Consider the following 21,674-nt stretch of genomic DNA (forward strand, 5'->3'; position numbering starts at 1 on the left):
ATTCAGGAGCAATCTGATCCAATGTTCTAGCTGTCTCTTCATACCAGAGGGTGGCTAAAGCAACAGATGAGACACCTGCCTTGGGAACAGGAAAATTCCCCAGAGCCCTTAGGAAACCATTTAGATCCATGAATCTAAATGGGGTGGCTCACTGTGCTTTTCTAACTTTGACCTACTGTGGGAATTGTGCCACATGCAATTGTGCCATACAAGTCACAATTATAAGAGGCTAGAGTTAGTCTACAAAGTGGGATGTGGCTATATCTATGGCTGTCTCTGTACAAGCAAGGACTTCTACTAAAAGATGTTGTACCAGACTGCTCAGGCCAAAGATGCTCCAAATATGGTGTCTCTTTGGAGGCTCAGAAAGAACTACTATTCATTTCAGGTTTAAAATAGGGATTTTTAAATGTCATCCAAAATTTCCCCAAAGTGGAAACAAACACACAATCCATCTGAACCCAGTGAGAGCATGCCGCAATCATGTGGACCGCATAATAATGAAAGTCAGAGATGTGAAGATAGATAATTTATTCTTCCTTACTAGTTTGTAACTGTGTTGATAGAGATATGTATGGATGATAGGGATTATGAAGAAATATTCCTGCTAGGTCAAACCCTCATTCCAGCAGAATTCATGCAGCTGAGATTCACTCAGCCTAGAATCCTCTATATAACTATAAAACAATCTGTAAAAGCTACACCGCAAATGATTTATAAAATGAATGGTTGAGTGTTAAAAATAAAAACATTTATTTTTTTTACATAATGGTCATGTGCATTTTCTAACTTATAAATTGCCATATAAATAAAAAATAGTAGTATAATAATGTGGTAAATGGAAGCTCCACAATAATGAACCTGCATTACATTACAAGCAAACAATAACCCTATCAAAGAATAGTAGTGGTTGGTAGCTTTAAGTTCTTCCCATACTTCTGTTATTCCAGCTGTACATGGCACGAAAAATGCACATAGCATGAACCTATGTGCAAGAGAGTAAAACATTTCTCTCTTCTGTGAAACTCAGAATTAAAGAAAGGATCATTAAAAGTGTTGCAAGGGGGGGGGAACATATTGGCATGGATGTGCTAGTGAGATGCCACAGAGAATCAAGTAGCTGGTGACAAAGTCATGATTGCCTCAAAAAAATAGTGATTGAAAGTCCTTAAAACTGTATATATTTAGGAAAAGCAAACAACAAAAGTTCTCTGGCAGAACTAGAGTGTAGCTTCTTAATATTTGACTGGACTATAAGATCTGATATCCAGCAATCATCTGAAAAATGAATAAAAAAATTAAATTTGTAAGCCTAGTTACAGCTGATAAACAGTTTCTTTACCCAAGCGATAGCTTATAACTATAGTGCAAGTGCTTCACAGAAGCATATGTTCCTCAATTTAAGGAACAACATTTAATGAGAGACTGTAACATATCAAAACTTTAATTTCACAAGAAAAGAGGAGATAAAGCAAAGGAAAGCCAGAATTTAACAGCTGTACAGTTCTATAACACATTTTCATTAATAATGTAATATTTCAAAAAAGGTGTAACAAAAATATTATATATTTATATACATATACATAGATAAACACAGTATAAAAAAGGGACAGTGGAATTATTTCAGATCTGGAGTGCTATACTAGCAACAGAGACCAGATGAAAGAACTTGAATATCAATATTATAAACAGAAGTTTAGTATTTTTCCCTCCCAATAATTTGTGGCATTGAAACATTATAATATTGCCCTGTATTTTTTTGTGTATTTTAAACAAACCCAGTGGTTGTATTTTAATAAATATTTCTGCTGCATATTTCCATGAAACCAGAACAGGATCCTCCACATGCACCACTTAGAATCGCTTCTTAAGTGAATTCCTCTCCAGTTTGCTAGTTAATCCAATGGAAAACTCCTCATTTTTTCTGCTAATTCTCTCCTTATCTCAATATGTTTTCTCAAATTTTGCACTTCATGGGGCAGGTTAATATCCCAGACTGACACACAAGACTGTATTCCTGCAAAAGAATTGGAAAACAAATATGGTTGAAAGTATTACCCGGCATTTCTTATTGTGCAGCATATTTCAGTTACTGTTCAAATTATTTTTAGAAACGGGGCTCAAGAAATAATAATAATAATCAGAGCATCAGCTGAAGGACTGTATATAGGCTGTGATCCTATACATAATTACCTGGGAGTAAGCCCCACTGATCATAGTGGGACTTACTTCTGGTAAACATATAGGATGATACTGTTAGTGAAACAGACACTGAATTGTGGGATGATGATGGTAATAAACATGGCAGCTGTTAACCATATCTAGGTATTTTCTAGTCAAGGAAGGAGAATCTTACAAATAGGAACAATATTCTTAGTTCCAGAGACCTGTGGTTTCTGTGTTTTCTGAAGTATAACGATCACTCACAAGAGGAAGGTCTCCATGTTGTAGTCAGACAGAACCAGCCTTTTAAGATTAGGCAACTAGTTTAGTGGAAGATCTTATGGCTTGAATGAATCAGGTCCCAGATTCAAATCCTACTAGCCGCAGAATTGGAACTTACCTTTGGCGTACTTGTTGTCTTCACAATCATCTTTATTACAGTAACCCAAAATCACAACAACATTCTTGAGGCTGCCTTTTGTCACAAGGAGAAAAAAAAATCAAAGTCAAATGTGCTGTTCTTATTTAATTCAGTTTAAAATGATATAAGAACCAGGTATTCAAAATGGAGTTCAGCATGTCAAAATTAAGCATATTTGTTTTGCATCTAACTCACCCTGGGCATAAGCACAATACATTTCAAGTGAGCACTGAGGAAGTGTGGCCATTTTTCTTCTCTGCCCAGCCCAGCTGCGCTTCTTATGCCCCACTCCAAAAAGCCTAGCTGGAGAGTCCCCTAACATTTGACGGAAACTTTTTGAGGGCAGAAGAAAAGCTTCTGGTGGTAAGTGGTGGCAACCCCTCCTACTATGGATCCAAGTCACATAAGTTTTAAGTATACAAGACTGTCATTTATTTATTTAGTATATATTCTGCCTTTCCTCTCCCCATTTGGAGAGGTCCAAGGTGTTTTAGAGTATGTAATGCATGTAGTAGAAAAGTAGTGCAGATATGCCCCTGTAGCTGCTTGCTTCCTCATCACAGGGCAGGTTCTCTGGTGGTTCTCTGTGAGGGTAAAGGGGCACAGGTCAACTTAGTTCCCTTCAACTTTGCTGTGTAGGTACTGCTTGCCCTCTCTTCTTGCTTTGCTCAACATTCACCCTGATGAAGAGTTCTGGAGAACTTGAAAACAGGCTTGGGATTCTGCATTTTTTTGGTTGGTCCTAGTAAAGCTATTACACTATTGTAGAATTGTAAGAAGTTTTTGTGTTGCACCAAATTCTAATATGATTGAACTTCATTACATACTCAAATTTAATATGCGGAGCAAGCATTATTGACAATCCACCAGATGGACATCCCCTAAATGGCTTTTCACGGCAGGAATAGAGACAATATTATAATCTGTAAAAGTTATGGAATGAATCATCCAGGTCACTTGTAAACATGACATCATACATCTTAATCAAATCAGTACAATCAGGTATACACAAGTTAGAGGACCATCCTGCAATGTTCCAAGAAAGGATACTTATACAAGTAGAAGAATCTCTTTTATCCTGTGTTTTCTTGTGATAAATGTCAGTACTGGTGAGATTGTACAGCTCTGAGGTGTACCTGAGCTGTAAGGGGCTGTAACATGATGACTATTAGTAAACTCCACAGATGTCTGAGCTAAAGGATTAGAACAATCATCATTGGCCTTAGAGTCCGGAAGCAAAGCTGAATGTCAGCTGAATGTCATCAAGCTGGCCAGAATCTTCTTCCACTATATCACCTTGCAAAGTATTGGCCACTGTTGGAGTAACTAATTCCACGGGGGTTGTGCTGGGGTAGATGAGGAACCCATAGGCTCCCTTACAAGAACATAAGAAGAGCCCTGCTGAATCAGGTCAAAGGCCCAATTAATCCAGCTTCCTATATTTCACAGTGGCCCACCAGATGCCTCAGGGATCACATAAGACAACAAGGTACCTGGACCCTGTTGCCACTCCCTTGCACCTGGCATTCTAAGGTAGCCTACTTCTAAAACCAGGAGGGTGTACATACCCATCATGGTTTGTAACCTGTGATGGACTTCTAAAAATCTGTCCAATCCTCTTTTAAAGGCCTCTAGGTCAGACGCCCTTACCACATCCTGTGGAAAGGAGTTCCATGGATTAATTACACACTGGGTAAAGAAATATGTTCCTTTGTCTGTTCTAACTCTCCTGGCACTCAATTTTTGTTGATGTCCCCTGGTTATGGTGTTGTGTGAGAGGAAAAGAATATCCCTCTATCAACCCCCTACATAATTTTGTACTCAAAAGGACTCGTTCCATATGAGAAAAATAAAATTATAGTCTAGAAGGCAGGGTGGTGGCTCAGAGGAGTTTTTCGTGCATCAGTTATAGTATGTCATTTCAGATGTTTCATGTTTTAATTCCTCCCCCCCCCGCAAACCCTTCATTTTGACTTTTCCATTACTGTTTTGTAAGGCAAATGGCGCGATGTGCTATCATTATATTCCATGTTTCTCCATCCCCACAAGCAGCCACCCTGAACATTAACAACGTAATCTTATATCCTAAGGTTTCCTACCTCCTTCAAAAGGACTCATTCCGTAGGAGAAAGAAAATCTTAGGATACAACCCATGATAAAATATATGTTTTAACCTGAAGTTGTATCGGCTTTTATCCTGAAGTAACTTTCCCACCAATCAATCTTTACATTTCAGAATTGACATGTAACTTAATACCTCATATGGTTCTCACTTACAAGGTGAGAAAGGAAAACAACTAATTGCTCCCAAATAGGAAGCAAATTTTAAAAACAAAACACAATTAGATCACTATTATAAGAGAGAACAATGAAAATGGCTCAATGTGATCTTCATATTTGTCATTCTGATATATAACAAAAGTTTCTTGGTTGCATTATTGGCAGCTCAGTCCTAACTTGTGCTGGAACAGCTGGCCAGGAGGCCTATGTTTTATCCTGCACATGCTTGGGGATAAAACAGCGCAGGTCAAGGCAAGGGGAATCACTTCCCTTTACTCTGTGTCATGCTGCAGAAGTCCCAATGGGTTTACTCTGATCTGGGCCAACTCAGGAGGTGGGCCAACTCAGATCCAAGCAGAACGGAGCAGCCAGAGGCTGCTCTGCACTGGCCAGAAATGTGTCAGGATCTGGCATAATTGCCAGGTCCTTGCCCAGCCTTCTCTTCTCCATATGCACAGCCCCAGGAATGCCCTCCCCCCGCCCCAGAACGCCTCCCTCCTACTTCCTCCCCACCCTCCCCACACCCCTGCATCGACCAAGGTCAGCCGATGCAACCTTACCCCTCGCTGCCACCATGGAGGCCAGATCAGACCTCTGTGGACCAGCAAACCTTTGTGCACTGGCACAACTTACACTTACAGCTTTACAGCATGTTTGCAACCCTCCCGGGCCAGCGCAAGGGATTTGGAGTTTGGATTGCATCTTAAGGAATATTCTAGTTGATCCCCTTCATATGCTGTTACACAATATACTGCCAATCTTATTACGAATGCTGCATGCCACACTTTTCAAACCATTATTATTGTGGAAGCACCTTTTTGAGTTAGAGATTACACTTATCTTAGCTGCAAATAATAAACCCAGTAATATAATCTGATTTACAAAGAACTCAATTTAAAGATCATAATATGACAACTTTGTGATGTTTAGGATAGTCATATTACTTTAAGGCTGTGTCCCAGAATGTTTTGGTATTTGGAAAATTCAAACAGATATGTTGGGAAAGTCAGCATGAATTGTTTTATGTTTCCTACTCTAATCACCTGCTAAAACCCATATATGTATTTTACATTGTTGCCAGTGTGCACCTATCAACTGTAAAAATGAACTTTACATGTGTTTGCTCAACATGCCTCACAGGGTTGCTGCAAGTCTAAATTAACACTTCATGTTCCTGGACCAAAGAGTAAGATATAAGTTTAACAAAAAGAGTAAGCAAACCAAGATAAGTAACTGTCCTGCTCCTGCTCCACCTGTCCTGCACCATGATAATTTTCTATGAATACCTCACTTACCTAGTTGAGCTGTCGTCATGAATCTAACAGACCTGCAGAAATCACTTATTATTCTTATGGGGCGCCGTGTGGAGAGATCAAGTAGTAAGATATGCCCTCCCCCTGTGCCTATCCAGAGAGCTGTATTCTTCTGCAGACAGATGCTCTTCACTCTTCCAGGATAAGCAAGCTTTTGTTTTGTTTCTTTGTTCAACTTCGGCACCTCCTCTCTTCAACAAACAAACAAAATTTATATAGGTACCACGTGTTAAAAATTGCAGAGTTGTGTCTTTCCTTTTGCCTCCCATAATCTTTTTAATAAGCATTTGGTACTTGACATTAGTCTCATTAATATGACTGTTGTTCAGCTGAGGAACAGAAATGCTTTGATTTAATCCGAACTCCGCTATCATTCAAGATACCAAAAAAAAAATCACTTTTACCTGGTTCATGGAATCTATTTCTAAAGGTGTAACTTACATCCAATTAATAACAAGGGGCTGATGTCCCAAACAGCAATCCTGTGGCAACTCCCCCAATTCGTAATGTGAATGCAAACATGGGGTCTGATACCATCTTCCTAGTTCAGTCAGCAAATGATGTGGAGTGCAACATGCTATGATGCTGCATCAAATATTCTGGGTGAGAAGGAACTTGAGACAAGACTGCAATTTTCAGTGGCAGCAACCTCACACTTTTTTGCATCCTACTTGTTCTGCCCAAATAAGCATCTAACATAATTATAAAGAGAATATGCCTTTGATAATATGCAGAATGCTTTCCTTCACTACTGGGCAGCCACAAACAGCCCTATACATCTAGGATTACAAGAAAAGGCTCAGCATCCTGGCACACCTGTGGACAGTTCATTTTATGGTCCAATACATATGAGACACTGATGAACAGAAGAACATCAGTTTTGTATTGTCTTTTTTTTCTTTCCCTCCACTTTTTAAAAAATTGCATGACTTTATGGTACTTTTGAAGGGTGACCAACTCTTGTCCAAAGACACAGCTAATCTGAGCAGGACAATATGCCGAACACTTCAATCATCTGCTATGAATTCCCTAAGAGAACTGTATCACAGATCAGAATATAGGGCATGCAGTCTGCAGAAGTCATGTTTCAATATACTTGTTCTGCTTCTCCTTCTGACACTTCTGGTTTAGTGCAAAAAATCCCAAAACAAATCATGATCTTGGGAACCTGTATATTTATGGGTTAATTACAGAGATTTCATAAGCCAGTCTTCTATCAAGCTGGCAATCCTGGTTTGTCAGAATTGTCCAAACACAGTTTCCTGGTTGGAGTGTCATGGAAAACTGTGGTTTAACAAACTAGAAAGTCTTCTTCTTCTTTTTTTTTTAAAGGGCTAAAGGAATTAATACATATAACTAAAATTGAGTTCCCTCATGAACTCATCAAAGAGCCAGGAGCGAAACAAAGGGCAAAGGATCAAAGAGATACACTGCAAAAAGGAAGATCCTGACAAAGTCGAAGTTCATGCTGCATTGTGTTGTTCATAAACCTGCTTGTTTTAGTGACAATAATATGAAAATCCCTATCCTTGCTGGGTTGTTTTGTTGTCTTGGAAACCAGCACTTTATTTTTAAAAGATAGCTTGGCTATCAGAGATATCTTGATTCCCCCTGCGATACTGTCATGCAAAGTATAACACTCACTTTAGAAAATGCACACAGTCAATGAGTTCACAAAGTTTCTCCATCTTTTTATCCCAGATTTCCACAAAATAGCTATTCTTCTTTGCCAGGTAGATGTATTTGTCAACTGCTATTGAAATAATATTGGCATCGCTATAAGCTTTATGGCACAGTCTGTTGGAAAAAATAAACAAAGGATATATTATGACACATACAGTGTATGGATCAGCACATAAACGGTTAACCTGCGAGCCAATGAACACAGCCAGAAAGCTCCATTGGCTTTTACTGAACGTCCAGGATCCAAGAGACATATATAATAGTAGCTGAAAACAGCTAACAGAACAATTAACTTTACAAGAGATAAGGCCTGTTATGCCAGAAATACACAGATAAGACAATTATAAAGACCAGGAACCTAAAAGCAAAGCAAGATTCTCAAAAAAGTATCATTTTAGTAAGTAATTGCAAGAGACAAAACCAGATTATAATATTTAAGAAAATAAACTTACAGTTGGCTTGACTTTGTCTCAATTAGTTTTTGGACAGAGAAGTCACTGTTGAAAGATACAATCTTTGTTCCACAACCACCCCAAATGGTCTTTCTTTCAGATGAACAACTGGATTCACTTAAGCATGTAAGTGGAGTGCTGATACTTCCAATTGGTAAGATCTTCAAAGGTGCAGCACCTTTGAACTGAAATGATACACAGTACAACAAGGAAACCTCAGTCATCAACTGAACACTTAAAAAAAGTGTGAGTGTGAGGGAGGGAGAGGGATAACATTGTTACTATGGAAAGAACATACTCAAAGTTTCTAACCATCTCACATTTCCCCCCCCCCCGCTTACCTGGACATCATATATATGCCACCCCAGATATAAATATGCACTGTATTGATTTATGTAAATTTTTAGAAAGGTGTCTATGCTTTCTACACAAATGAGAAAAAAGTTACACAGGCATTTCATTGTGACATAATCTTTAAAAATACCGCACATGTACCTTTATTGCTCTGTCTTCAAAAACTGCTAGCTGCCCATCAGCTGTACCCACTAAAAAGAAATTCTTCTGCTTGCTGAAATGATACAGGAGAGTTTAAAGAGCATGTTACTAAAATAAGCTTATAATGTTTCGCACTAAATACAGAAGTCTTACGTACATCTGCAAGACTAAAAAAATGAACTACACATAGCCAAATCATGCATGAATATACATATGCACGAAGTCCCCCAAACGCATACCCAGTTCCATTCCAGAGGACTGTCTAGAACAGTGATTTTCAACCTCTGTCGTCTCATGGCACACTGACATGAATTAAAATTGTCAAGGCGCACCATCAGTCTTTTGACAATTGACAAGGCACAACATGCTGTTGGGGAGGACTCACATCTCCCAATGGCCCTATTAATAAATGACCCTCCCTCAAACTCCTGTGGTACACCTGCAGACCATTTGCGGCACACCAGTGTACCACGGCACAGTGGTTGAAAACGGCTGGTCTACAAGTTGGAACTTGTACATAGCTTGAAACAGTCAGCACTATCACACCAGTGCGAAAGCATTACAAAGGACGTACTGTGCCTGCATGAAAGTGCCAACACACTTGTCCGTAACTCAGATGTTTGCATGCCAGGAAGCCAGTGTACAAAATAATGCCACTGCATGTGCAAAGGAAGTGTATTTTACTTCCCATTTTGCAAGCTACTCAAACACAGCCTTGCAACAGGTAATGCACACAGGATAGTAACAATTCCTGCAAAACCCACTGTTACTGTAGTACGCATTCACAGATATGCAACTCTTTGGCTGACAGTTTTTGTTCTTTTCTGAAAAGGTACCCTAAAGAAAAATATTTAATCTACATTTAGAGTCATCCATACCTTTGTTTTGCAAGAGAGTTGCAGTAAAGACATGTGACAGAATCTGACATCTTTTGAAGTTGGTGTCTGTGCTTCTCATCTTGCATGTGAAAGGCCCACAGAGAACCAGACTGTGTTCCTGCTACAATCCAGTTATCCTTCTCTGCTGGAATTGTTACCAAGGCCAAACACAATATTCTAGTGTCTGCAATGTCCTGTTGGGAAAGAGACAGACCATAAATACACACACGGCAATCTCTCTAGGCCTTTTTGGCTTTTACCTCCCCTCAGCACCTTGAACTAAAACCTTCACACAATTCATTTGAATAGCTCTTTATTTTTCCAAAACGAGTAGGCTACCATGTAGAGGTGTTGTAGTGTAGTGACTAAGGACCCAACCCTGCCCAGCTTTCCAGTGCCAATGCAGCCACAATGCAGTCCTGAGGTAAGGGAACAAACATTCCCTTACTTTAAGGAGGCATCTGCGACTGCACCCCCATTGGCAAAGCTGCATAATTGCTGGAAAGTTGGATAAGATTGGGCCCTAAGAGATTGAGCTGTGAAACAGCAATTCCCCAGTTTGAATCTTGGTTCTGTCACAAACTCAAGGCCACAATCCTATCCACACTTTCCCGTGAGTAAGTTCCATTTACTTTAATGGACTTATTTCTGAGTAGATATGCCTAGGATTGGGCTCTAAATAAGGTAACCCTTAGATAAGTCATTTCCTCCCAGCCTCAGTTCCCCAGCTGCAATTTGTGGGTAATAATAGTTACCTTATAGCATTATTGTAAGTATTACATCATCATAATACACTTGAAACTCTTTGCACACCCCAAAGGCACTTTAAAATGCTAAGTATTATTCATCCTTATATCCCCCTTCCCCTGAGGCTGTGTGTTTTAGGTAATTTTCTTCTTGTCACTGAAAAAGGATTTAAGTAGTGTGTCATGGCACTGAGGCAGGGGTGGGCAAACCCCAGCCCAGGGACCATTTGTGGCCCTTGGGGACCCCCAATCTGGCCTACAGGGAGCCCCCAGTCTCCAATGAGTCTCTGGTCCATCAGAGACTGTTGGAGCCTGTGTTGGCCTGCGACTGCTGGTTGCAACTGCTAGATGCGAGCTGCGGGCCAAGTTAGACCAGGTCCTTTATAGTCTTCTTGTGTTTTCTGCTTTTCCCTGGGCATTATTTTAACAACCCCCCCTCCACTACCTCTGAACAACTTATGTCTCCACTTGTTTCTTACTTGGTCTGTATGTTTTCACTGTGCAAGAAGTGTGAGGCAAACAGTTCATAGTTCTCATGTACTCAGTTCTCAGAACTATGTAGTTCTCATAGTACTACATGTCTGTATTATAGTTCTCATGTGTATTATAAATAAGCTCAGTAAAATTCATTCACTGCTACAGGTTCCATCTTGAATGTATTCATTTATGTAAATTTATTCAAATTTGAAATGTAAATTCTTTTTTTCTCCTGGCCCTGACAAAGAGAGATGATGTGGCCTTCCTGCCAAAATGTTTGCCCACCCCTGACATAGAGCAGTGGTTCTCAAACGTTTTAGCACCGGGACCCACTTTTAAAATGACAATCTGTCAGGACCCACCGGAAGTGACATCATTAACCTGGAAGTGATGTCATGGTCAGAAGAGTCATCATCAATTCAGGCTTCAAGCCTAAGCTGCAGTTAGCCAGAGGTTCCATTATAAGGCACATTCGTGCTGTTATTTTGCATAGCTTGGAATTGAAACATTCCAGTTCAGAAGTCAAAGTAGAACACAGACTTGGATTCTTCTTCAACCACACAGCCATTCCCCCTTTCCAGCAAATCATCTTCCCACATATTCAGGGCTAAGTACCCACAGGGAGCCCACACTGCCCAGCTGCACTCTTTATTTTCAGTGGTGGCTGAGCTAGGTGCTGTGCGACCCACCTGAGATGGGCTTGCGACCCACCTAGGGGGTCCCAACCCACAGTTTGAGAAATGCTGGTATAGAGATAAATAGCTGGGACAGCATAACCAGCTACACTTCATTCCTCAACAGGATACTTCAAAAGAAATAAGATAACTAAGCAAAATTAGTGAAGACATGACTTTGCAGATGGAGCCGTTTCGGGTCATGTTTGTACTCAAAGAGACTAGTGCTACTGCTGATGCTCTGGAGAAAAAGTTCTGGAGGAAAAGTTCATTATGGGTTACAAGTCATAGTAGGTATGTTCAAGCTCTTGGTTTTAGAGGCAGGCTACCTCTGATTGCCAGATGCAGGGGAGGGCACCGGGACACAGATTGTGTCTGTTGTCTTGTGTGCTCCCTGGGGCATTTGGTGGGCCACTGTGAGATACAGGAAGCTGGACTAAATGGGCCTTTGGCCTGATCCAGCAGGGCTCTTCTTATGTTATCTGTTGACCACTCAGCTCAGGACTATTTCAGCTACCACATTTTTTTCTTCTCCTTCACTCTAGCTTGGGAAATGGCAGCAATAATTTTTTTCATGGCTCTGCCTAACTGCATAGAGGCACATAGTTTGAAAGAGAAGCCACCACCTCTCCATCATGAGGAATTCAATTCCTTAGTGGTAAGGAACACATTACATGAAAATGCACGTAATGGAGTCCTGACTTTTATTTTAAATGAAAAGGAGCCATGAGAGCCTGAAGTTTTGAATGGGGAGTTGGGAGGAAGTAGGGAAAGAGTACCCTTAATCATTTCACTACCACCCGCTTTTCCACTTCACTTAATCACCCCAACTTGTGAGCTTTCCCCTGCAATGAGCTACAAATGCATGCTGACATAAACATGTATCTGGAATCCTATGGGAGGAAAAACTAAGCATCTTTGTGTTTCCTGCTATTCCTCTGTTCAAAATGGTACATCATTATTTAAATAAGAATTTTTTACATTCATGTATGTGTAATGTGTAGCTTACCTAACACAACTAAACAAGAAAAATTTAGAAACCCTATTGCCAATAAGTGCTTATAATCAAGATAGATCTTCTGCTGTCTGATTTTTATTCTGTGTTTACTGTAAAGACCAAAAACATAACATTTGCAATCAAAGCAATTTCTCTTTCTGACAGCATATGACATCTATTATCAAACAACTCCATTATTGACAACTAAGGGCCCAATCCTAACCAATTTTCCAGTGCTGGTGCAGCCATGCCAATAGGGTGTGCACTGCATCCTGTGGTGTGGAGGAATTCACAGAGGCCTCCTCAAGGTACGGGAACGTTTGATCCCTTATCTCGGGGCTGCAATGTGGTTGCACTGGTGCTGGAAAGTTGGATAGGACTGGACCCTAAGTCTACATGAGATCCCAGTCTCCTAAAGTGATAAATTAGTTTATTGTAACTAATTATGAAAGTTTGGTTTAAAACCATGCAAGTCTGCAAAATGCAAACTTATTCACAATGTACATGCTAAAGTAATTGCTCTTTTGGACTCGATGTTCAACAATTTATTATAGAAATAGTACATCTGCCAATACTGAACCTAGAACAGAAAATGCCATCTTTCACACTTACCTTACAGATTCGTTCGTCTGTATTCAAATCAATAAACGAGAGCTGTGCTGTTTCTGAGTTCCCACTACCTAACCAGACTCCAGTCATCTTACAACTTTGATTCGTAGCAATCAGACACTCTGATGTAGAAGTGCAGGGTACTGATATATATCTCATCAGGCAGACGAGTTCTGCAGAGTTCAAAATCTCATAAACCTACAGAAAAACCAAATTAGCAGCAAGTGGGTAATGCCTCTTGCTAAATACCTATGCTGAATAGTTGGCCCTCCTTATCCATGTGTTCCGGACATGTGGATTTGATTAATGCTGGTCCTGACCCACATCTGGAGGGCCTCACTTAACCTCCTGAACATAGCTGGAAGTGCCTTCCAGTCATGTCTAGAGGTGTTCCGAGACATGAATAGGTTTCTCGACAAACTGGAAGTGCCTCTCAGAGGCCTTCTGGGGCGTGGAGAGGCTGTCTGCAACCTCCCCATGCCTCAGAACACCTCCAGGAGCAACTGGAACACAGTTCCGTTTGCATCCAGAAGTTTGTGGGTCCTCCAGATGTGGGTTCGGAATCCACAGTGCGTAAAATTTGTAGGTTCCAAACTCGTGGAGAAGGAGGACCCACTACATATACAATTGGACAACAATTAACATATATGATATTGACCACTGCAGTTGAACATAGTCAATAACAACAGAGGATGAGGGGTCAAATCCTGTATGGTTATGCAACTAGCTGCCAGACAAATTGGTACTGATTATGAACAAGTTCACTCAAGAGGAATTCCCTGAAAGCTGCACAGAGCCACAATTCAAAACTGAGCTCTAAACAGCTCAGAGCTCAGCTTTCCTGGAAGTCAGGCGATGACATACGACATTAGTGCTGAGCTTCTGGAGATGCTGCTATGCAGCCATGGAAAGGGTCTACACAGCAGTGCAGACCCCTTAAAGGGAACACTGATTTCCACTCACTGGGTTTGGGGCTCACTTCCAACCAATGATGGTGTCACATATTAATTTAATTCATTAGTTAATATTTACAATAGATTAGTACACCTTTCTAATCTTAGTGATGTTATTGCAATGGATGGCAACCTATCACTACACAGAAAAAAAACTTACCTGGGCAGATGTAGGTCTTTCCTGAGGATTTTCTTTTAAACATTTCTTAATCAGTTCTTCAACTTCTGGCCAAGGGTCACAGCTATACTCTTTGACAGGATCTAAAATTAAAAGGTTGAGCTTCAGTTGGAGACACACAACTACATGGACCATTACACTGACCCGTCTACCCCAGGACCCTCTCAAGGGTAAGTTGACCCCCTTCCTACACATTTGAAATGAGGAGGGAAAAGAGAAAAATAAAAAAGAGCATGCTTTAACCTTATCTGGATTTTCAGTTTAAATGTTCGATGCCACGTTCCTCTACAAAGTAATCTTATCCATGCTTTTCTATATTTATTTATCTATCATCCATATTTATTGTGGATGTTTGGTTAAATCCCACCAAGTTCAAAGGCACTTACAATTTTATTCACATCTCTCTCTCTCTCTCTCTCTGAGAAGCATTACACAATAATTTGTTAATTAATATCAGATGTATTAAATATAGAACTAAAAGAAAAATTAGGCAGCCAAATTCCAACCTTTTCCATGTTTAGACTCAAGTTTACTGACTTCAGAGTGTCAGCATGAGTAGAAAATAAATGGCTCCTTAGGCTGAATAAGAGTCCTGTCCTGCTAATAAATGAAACATGTGCTATCTGAAATGGCTTCATAGAAGCCTAATGGAAAAAAATCCAAGGAATATTAGGTGAACAAGTCCAACATGATTTTAAAAGAGGTTAACAACACACATCTGGGGTGGGGGTGGAGTGGGGGCAGGATTGTAGTGAATGTTGGCAATGCCTCAAGACTGGCTGCTTACAAACTTAAGTCAATTATAATTTTTTGTTTTGTTTTCTCCATGTGGGGTTGTTTATAAGGGAAAAAATACTTCAAAGGTAGAATTCACTGCTATTCTAGCAACCCTGGGGTCAATGTATTAAACATTAAGAAAATGAAACATACCGAGCAATTTTCCAAGGATAGCTAATTCATCAAATTCATTTGGAAATTTCATGCCTTCTAATATTCTCCTACCAGCTGTTAAAATGTCATACAGGAGCAAGCCAAATGAATAAACATCAGCTTGCTGATTGTAAATAACATTTCCTCTTGCAACTTCTGGTGCTCTAAATCCTTAAAAAAAAAATGAGGAGTCATTAATTTTCTGCCAAACAAATATTTTAATTTAAGAATCTTAAATAATGTTAAGTGCCACAGAAATTCAGCAATAAAAAAGTCAGTATCCTATCTATGGCCTAGAATGGACACAAGCTTCCCAGAAAGTAATTATAAAAAAAATAAATTGGTCAAGAAGAGCAAACTTGCCCACTTACACACACACAGCCCTACCTTGCTATATTCACGGGAGAAGTATAAGTATATGACATTATTGCACAGGAAAATCAAGAAGGCCCTTGAACACTGGCTCTCATTTGCTCCAAGCCCTAATATCTGGAGTGGTTATGAATCTACAAACTGCACAAAAGTAGTACCAGGTGTGCGCCACTTAACAATGGACATACGTTCTCCAATCCCATTGTTATGCAATTAGGTAATTAGGTGAACATTCAGTCCAATCTATTGCTTAGTCATGTAAACAGACACTCCCTGCACAGGGTATTGGAGACAGACTGCCTCTTCTTTGCATTAAGAGGCTCTCTGTGTGTAAACAGACACTCTGCTGTAGGCTATGGGAGATGCAATTGCTCATTAAGAGCATCTATATTGTGCTTTGACTACCGTCATATGTGGTCCATCATTAAGAGAACACTTGTTAAGCAGTGCACGCCTGTACATGGAAAGATGTTGCTTATCCATAATATTACATTATTTAAGTGGTCATCCATGCAGGCACAAATAGTGGAGTTCTGCTCATGTGAATATCAGAAGCTTCCACAGCTTTGTTCTACTTCTGCTTTCAAGTGGAGAATCCCATGCACGTTGAGTGCCCTGCGGGTGGGAAGAATACCCACTCCCTCAGTTCTTCTGAGACTGTACCCAACCATTTCAAATAATTTGAAGCCACACCTACTGAAGAGGCAGATGATGAAGCTGTGTGTCTAACACAGATGACCACTCAAAGAACATAAAGTTACAGGGAGGCAACATGTCATTCTTCTTTGTGTTCTTTGTGCAGTCACACACAGTTGAAATGAGCAAGTTCTCTCTTATCTGGAGATGGGTGTAGGTAGGTTATGAGAAAGTGACAATGGCCTGGAACTGAGGATTTTAAAAAAGAAGTAGACAAGTACTTGGACAAAAGGTCTTACCTATGACTACTGGTCACAACAGCTAAGTGAAACCTCTAGGTTCAAAGGTAGCATGCTTCCTGAAAACCAGTTTGGGGCGTATGGGGTATACTGTTGTGTTCACAACCTATTATGTGGGTTCCTGGAAACATGCGACTGTTCACTGTTGAAAACAGAACCGGATATGATCTACCATCACCATCCTCTGAGATTTCCATGCCAAGAAACTACCTGACAGCAGACACCTGCTAGATCTCAGGGATGCATCACAACACTGCAGAATCAACAGTCACTGACAAAAATAGACCTAACAGGCAAGGCTGGTGCAAGACCTCGTAGCATCTGAAGTGGTATGCCAAGTGCTGCTCTCCTTAGCAAGTGATGTGCCAATCTCTACTCCTCCCATTCCCTGAACTGAAAAAAGAAGAGGGTGACAGAGTGGAAGTAGAAGAACTCTGTAGGAGGTGGTCTCCAATGTTCTAGCCCAGGGGTGTCCAAACATTTTGGCAGGAGGGCCACATCATCTCCCTGATACTATGTCGGGGGCCAGGAAAAAAAAATTAATTTACATTTAAAATTTGAATTTACATAAATAAATATATTAGAGATGGAACTTATATGAATTAATGAAGGTCTTGCAATAGCTCAAAGCCAAAAAAAGGCCTTGCACAGAGCAAGGTCAGTTTTTCCATCACTGCCGCTGCTGCATCACAGAAGTTAAACAGCAAATAGTACAGGGAGCATTCGGCCCACAGTTCACGTGAGAGGTCGAACAGTCGCCCTCATACTGAGAGCACTTGCATTGGGCCAGTGTGGGTTCCAGCAAGTCACCAGAGGGCCAGAGGCTCATTGGAGACTGGGGGTTCCCTATGGGTCTGATTTGGAGTCCCTGGGAGCCACAAAAGGGCCTCAGGCCAGGGTTTGGGCACACCTGTTCTAGCCTACCACAGTGCTCTCTTCTATACCTCTTCTTCCGCTCTGGCCCCCACCTTCCTTTTACAAGTAAAGGGATGGGAAGAGAAATAGTGAGGCAAATGGATAGACTGACAGGCATCCTAGTCTGCCTCATGAATGGGTTGATCCTGCAAACAGGATCAACACTGTCCAGCTGCCCCAATCAACTGCTAGATAGAGATTATCAGTTAAAGTCACAATCTTTGTATTGAACCTAGGGTTCAAACTTCGGGAATCCATAGTTGTCCAAGTTTGCCTGAGGGGGAGGAATAATCACTTACTTGACAATCTGCTCTCCAAAACAGAACGATGGAGTCAGATTAGAAATTCACATTTTGTACAGTTTATGTTTACTACATGTCATCTGTGTAAACTGCAACACTACCTGTGGTACTCTGATTAAATTTTACGTTTTTTCATACCTGGTGTGCCTTCTGATGTTTTTATTCCCATTCTGCAACAATACTGAGCAATACCATAATCAGCAATCTTTGCAATTACTGCTGCATTAGGATACAATGTATACAGCAGTACATTGTGGGGCTTTAAATCACGGTAGATGATCATGGCTGAATGTAGATACCTATCAGAAAAAGATATACATTGGAAATATCAAAAATCAAATAAGGGCACAGTAGCAGTGCTAGTCACCAAGTCTTGGAGCTAAACTAGGCAATATACCTGTTGTGTAATTGGGGCCAGTGTGCTTGGTTTTTCTAAGATGAACAGTACACATGGGATTGACCAATCCAAATCAGGCTTGTGTGAAGAGGGGAAAAAAAGACTTAACTCTTTGCCTCCTTTCTGAACCATGCAACAGGCATATAAATTTTAGACCTCAATGTGTGTCTACAAGAAGATTAGAACACCAGTCTCTTGGATGCTTCAGCCCACTGTGATCCCCCTCCCAGGCTGCATCTATGGATCAATACTACCCGGAGCACAACTGGCATCAGAATGACCCCGTAAGAGTCATATCAACATTGATTCAGGACACTTCCGGCTTAGTAATAAGCATTAAAACAAGAACTGGGGATGGGTGAGTGTGCTAATGAAAACATTAGCTTAGTTATCAAACTCACCACATTGTCCAAATTTGGACACTGGCCAAAATTGAGCACCAAAGTCCCACTGAATCGATTGATCTTCAGGGCAACCTAACTTCCTCTAGATAGCATCCACTTGCTATACGTAGAATCTCTATGCAGAATCTTAGCATATCCAAATTCAGAATACTGTATTTGAAAGCTTATCAGAGGTAACAGAAATTCTGATATGAGATATGAAAACATGCTTAGCAGAAGCCTTGTAAGTACATGGCAAGAAATTCATTATTAAGACTGCATATCATTTAATAAAATAGTCTGAAGAATTAGAAAAAAGATTATGAAAAGGATTGGGTTTTTTAGCTGAAACTGGTATTAAGTTACCTTAAGCCATCAGCAACATGTAAAGCAATCCTGTGCTGGAGGGTCCGCGTTAAACTTGCATTGTCTTGCTGCAATAGTCGATCCAGAGATCCCTTTGGAGCCAATTCCATGACAAGCATCCGAGGACGTACTGCTGCACCCAGCAAGAAGACTAAACTAGGGTGATGAAGATGGCAGAGCACTGCAAGTTCCTAAAGAGAGTGATTTAAAGTAAACCAAGTTCCTAAAGAGAGTTTGCTTTTAAAGTAAAATGATTCAAGTGTTAATGCTGATTTTTCATTTGCATTTTTATCCTGCAGGTGGATAAAGGAAAAGCAAAATAGATAATGGAAGGCAAAACCTGTTTAGTACATAAATATGCTAGAAAAATTATTGTTCTGCAGTTCAGGGGAAGGTAGGGAGACAGAGGCAGGGAAAGTAGGGAGACAGGGACAAACCTATTTCCACTCCCCATGCCATGATGTGATATATTAAATTATGTAATTCTCAATGTTTTCTCTACCAGCCAAGAATACAAATCCTTTTACAGAAAACTGATTTTCTTCTTTTAGTCTGCTGAAACCTTTGCATTTGTGAGATGTCGGTGTGTCCCTTACTTGTCTCAGAAGCCGAAGGGTTGTATGCTTATTAAAAATCTTTACAGCAACTTCTTCACCACTATAAGAAGCACGGTAAACAGATCCAAATCCACCATCACCTTTCCAAAAGGAAAACAGAAGGAAATTTTAGAAGCATACTGAATCCTAATTAAGGATTGATCTCTCCTTCATTAGGGTTCAAATATTTAATTACAACATGACCACAATGAATTAAATCAGTGTTTCTGATAAGTGGGTCAGGACCCACTAGGTGGGTCACAAGCCAATTTCAGGTGGGTCCCCCCATTCATTTCAATATTTTATTTTTAATATAGTAGACTTGATGCTACCACGGTATGTGACTGCATTTGGGGAAATGTTACAGATCTATATTTATAACAGGCTGTTGTGCATATGCTTCTATCAATGATAGTAATTGGGACTTATTCCTGGGTAAGTGTGGGTAGGATTGCAAGCCTAGGATTGTCAAAAATTTTCCTGCTTGATGTTGTTACTTCTGGTCATGACATCACTACCAGTGGGTCCTGACAAATTCTCATTTTAAAAGTGGGTCCTCCTGCTAAAAGTTACAGAACTACTGAAATAGATTATCATCATTAGCAGAAAAAGGGCAATCTTAAAATATTAACTACCGTTAACATAAGACTATTTGGTGCTAATAGCCTCATGTTCATAAATGACATGCAAATCTTGACTCAAGCAATGTATAATAAGACTTTTTGAAATAAGCCAGAAGTTTGGTATTCATCACACCTCCCTGGAACCTGGAGCACAAAAAATTTGCACATATGCTAACGTTCCCCCAGCATTGTGTATATAGTCAACAAATCACCTCCTCAATTACAAGTATAAGGTGCAGTTTGAGCAGTGCCCAACAGCAATTTGACATTAATTCAATGCAAGCGCAATGCTGAGTTGTGAGGAAGTGCAGCCACATACACAAATTAATCGAAGTAGAACTTAGGACAGCTGAGATGAATGAGACTTACAGTCTAATCCTATCCAAAATTGGGCTGCCAGGTGGTTGAAGTTGTCAAATGACTGCTGATGGCATGTGCAGCACATCACTGGAAGTCATTGTGCACATGCAGTAACAAGAGGCAGCAGCACTGTAGATTAATCGCCAGACCCTGCCACGCCTGTTGGACTAGGTATGGCAGCAGTGGGGGATGGGGAGGGGGCAGATCAGGGGCCAAACCGGGCAGGGAGGGGGGAGGAACAGGGTTGAGGAGGCTGTGGTGGATCCAGTGGCAGCAGTGTGTACCGCATCCTATCCCCTCTACTGAAGAGCTCCCTGCCCTTTTTCCAAAGTGGTGGCATACGTCTCAAGAGACTCATAGGCAGCCCCAGGGCTTAGTGGAAGGTAAGTAAAGATAATTTTTATTTTACCCTTGGGTTCTGTTTTGGCACGGAATAGGTTTGGGTCCTTAAAATGCTTAATTGTTTTGAATTGCACTCCAATTATTGATGAAGAGAGGATTTATAAGTACTCCAACAATACCAATTTGTACTGAGTTACTGCAATAGTCACTGTCAGAGATTAAACAACTAAAAACAAGAAAATTGCATAAAAACGTTAATGCACAGGTGTGCTATTTTAATATTTTTCTTGCACAAATTTTAGTAGACTTTTGACTATATAATTGAATCCTGTGTTTAAGCCTTTTAAACTTTGGCAGCAGAGCTCAGCACCTATTAACTACAGGAAACAGCAAAAACTGTATTACCCAGAAGAAATTCTGGTGTTCGATAAAACTCCAGTTCATCATTGTTCAACATTATGTTTCTAGGCAAATCAGCCAGAATCAAGTCAGGAGCAATTTGGGCTATAGGAATGGTACATTTTGGCTGATCAGGATTGATTAAGAGGTCACCTATGGAGAAAGGGAGACAGATATATAAGGATGCAAAAAGTTTATGCATAACTCCAACACTATTTTTTGACTACACTTAAAGCTAGTTTTGCAAATGCGTCCTGAAAATAGTGTCCTATGTTTCTCCATAATGATAGCATTATTCCAGGCACAGAAGTAAGAGGCTGACCTTCAAAGGTCCTGTGGGAGAGTTCTTGCATAACTTGAAAATACACCCAAGCCTCCTGCTTAAATTAAGAAACTCTGAGGTTTGGTTTTTGCATGATGCAAGATTTTGACTTA

The 21,674-nt window shown here is 40.3% G+C and overlaps 1 protein-coding gene across 2 annotated transcripts in view; it reads right to left on the minus strand.

Annotated features, from left to right (window-relative positions):
* Positions 1 to 543: 543 nt before the first annotated feature.
* Positions 544 to 21,674, minus strand: part of LRRK2 (leucine rich repeat kinase 2) — a 109,792-nt gene continuing 88,661 nt past the window's right edge. For both annotated transcript variants that reach the window (XM_066633995.1, XM_066633994.1), the window contains 14 exons: positions 21,246 to 21,392; positions 19,516 to 19,616; positions 18,920 to 19,110; positions 17,912 to 18,072; positions 15,250 to 15,420; positions 14,302 to 14,402; positions 13,192 to 13,386; positions 9,686 to 9,879; positions 8,808 to 8,880; positions 8,313 to 8,497; positions 7,822 to 7,974; positions 6,160 to 6,368; positions 2,564 to 2,638; positions 544 to 2,017 (listed from right to left, as the gene is read on the minus strand). In XM_066633995.1, the coding sequence (XP_066490092.1) occupies positions 1,896 to 2,017; positions 2,564 to 2,638; positions 6,160 to 6,368; positions 7,822 to 7,974; positions 8,313 to 8,497; positions 8,808 to 8,880; positions 9,686 to 9,879; positions 13,192 to 13,386; positions 14,302 to 14,402; positions 15,250 to 15,420; positions 17,912 to 18,072; positions 18,920 to 19,110; positions 19,516 to 19,616; positions 21,246 to 21,392 (2,078 nt within the window). In that variant the 3' untranslated portion in view covers positions 544 to 1,895. The remainder of the gene's footprint in view (positions 2,018 to 2,563; positions 2,639 to 6,159; positions 6,369 to 7,821; positions 7,975 to 8,312; positions 8,498 to 8,807; positions 8,881 to 9,685; positions 9,880 to 13,191; positions 13,387 to 14,301; positions 14,403 to 15,249; positions 15,421 to 17,911; positions 18,073 to 18,919; positions 19,111 to 19,515; positions 19,617 to 21,245; positions 21,393 to 21,674) is intronic.

The sequence above is a fragment of the Tiliqua scincoides genome, chromosome 7, assembly GCF_035046505.1.
Source record: "Tiliqua scincoides isolate rTilSci1 chromosome 7, rTilSci1.hap2, whole genome shotgun sequence".
Classification (NCBI taxonomy): Eukaryota; Metazoa; Chordata; class Lepidosauria; order Squamata; family Scincidae; genus Tiliqua; species Tiliqua scincoides.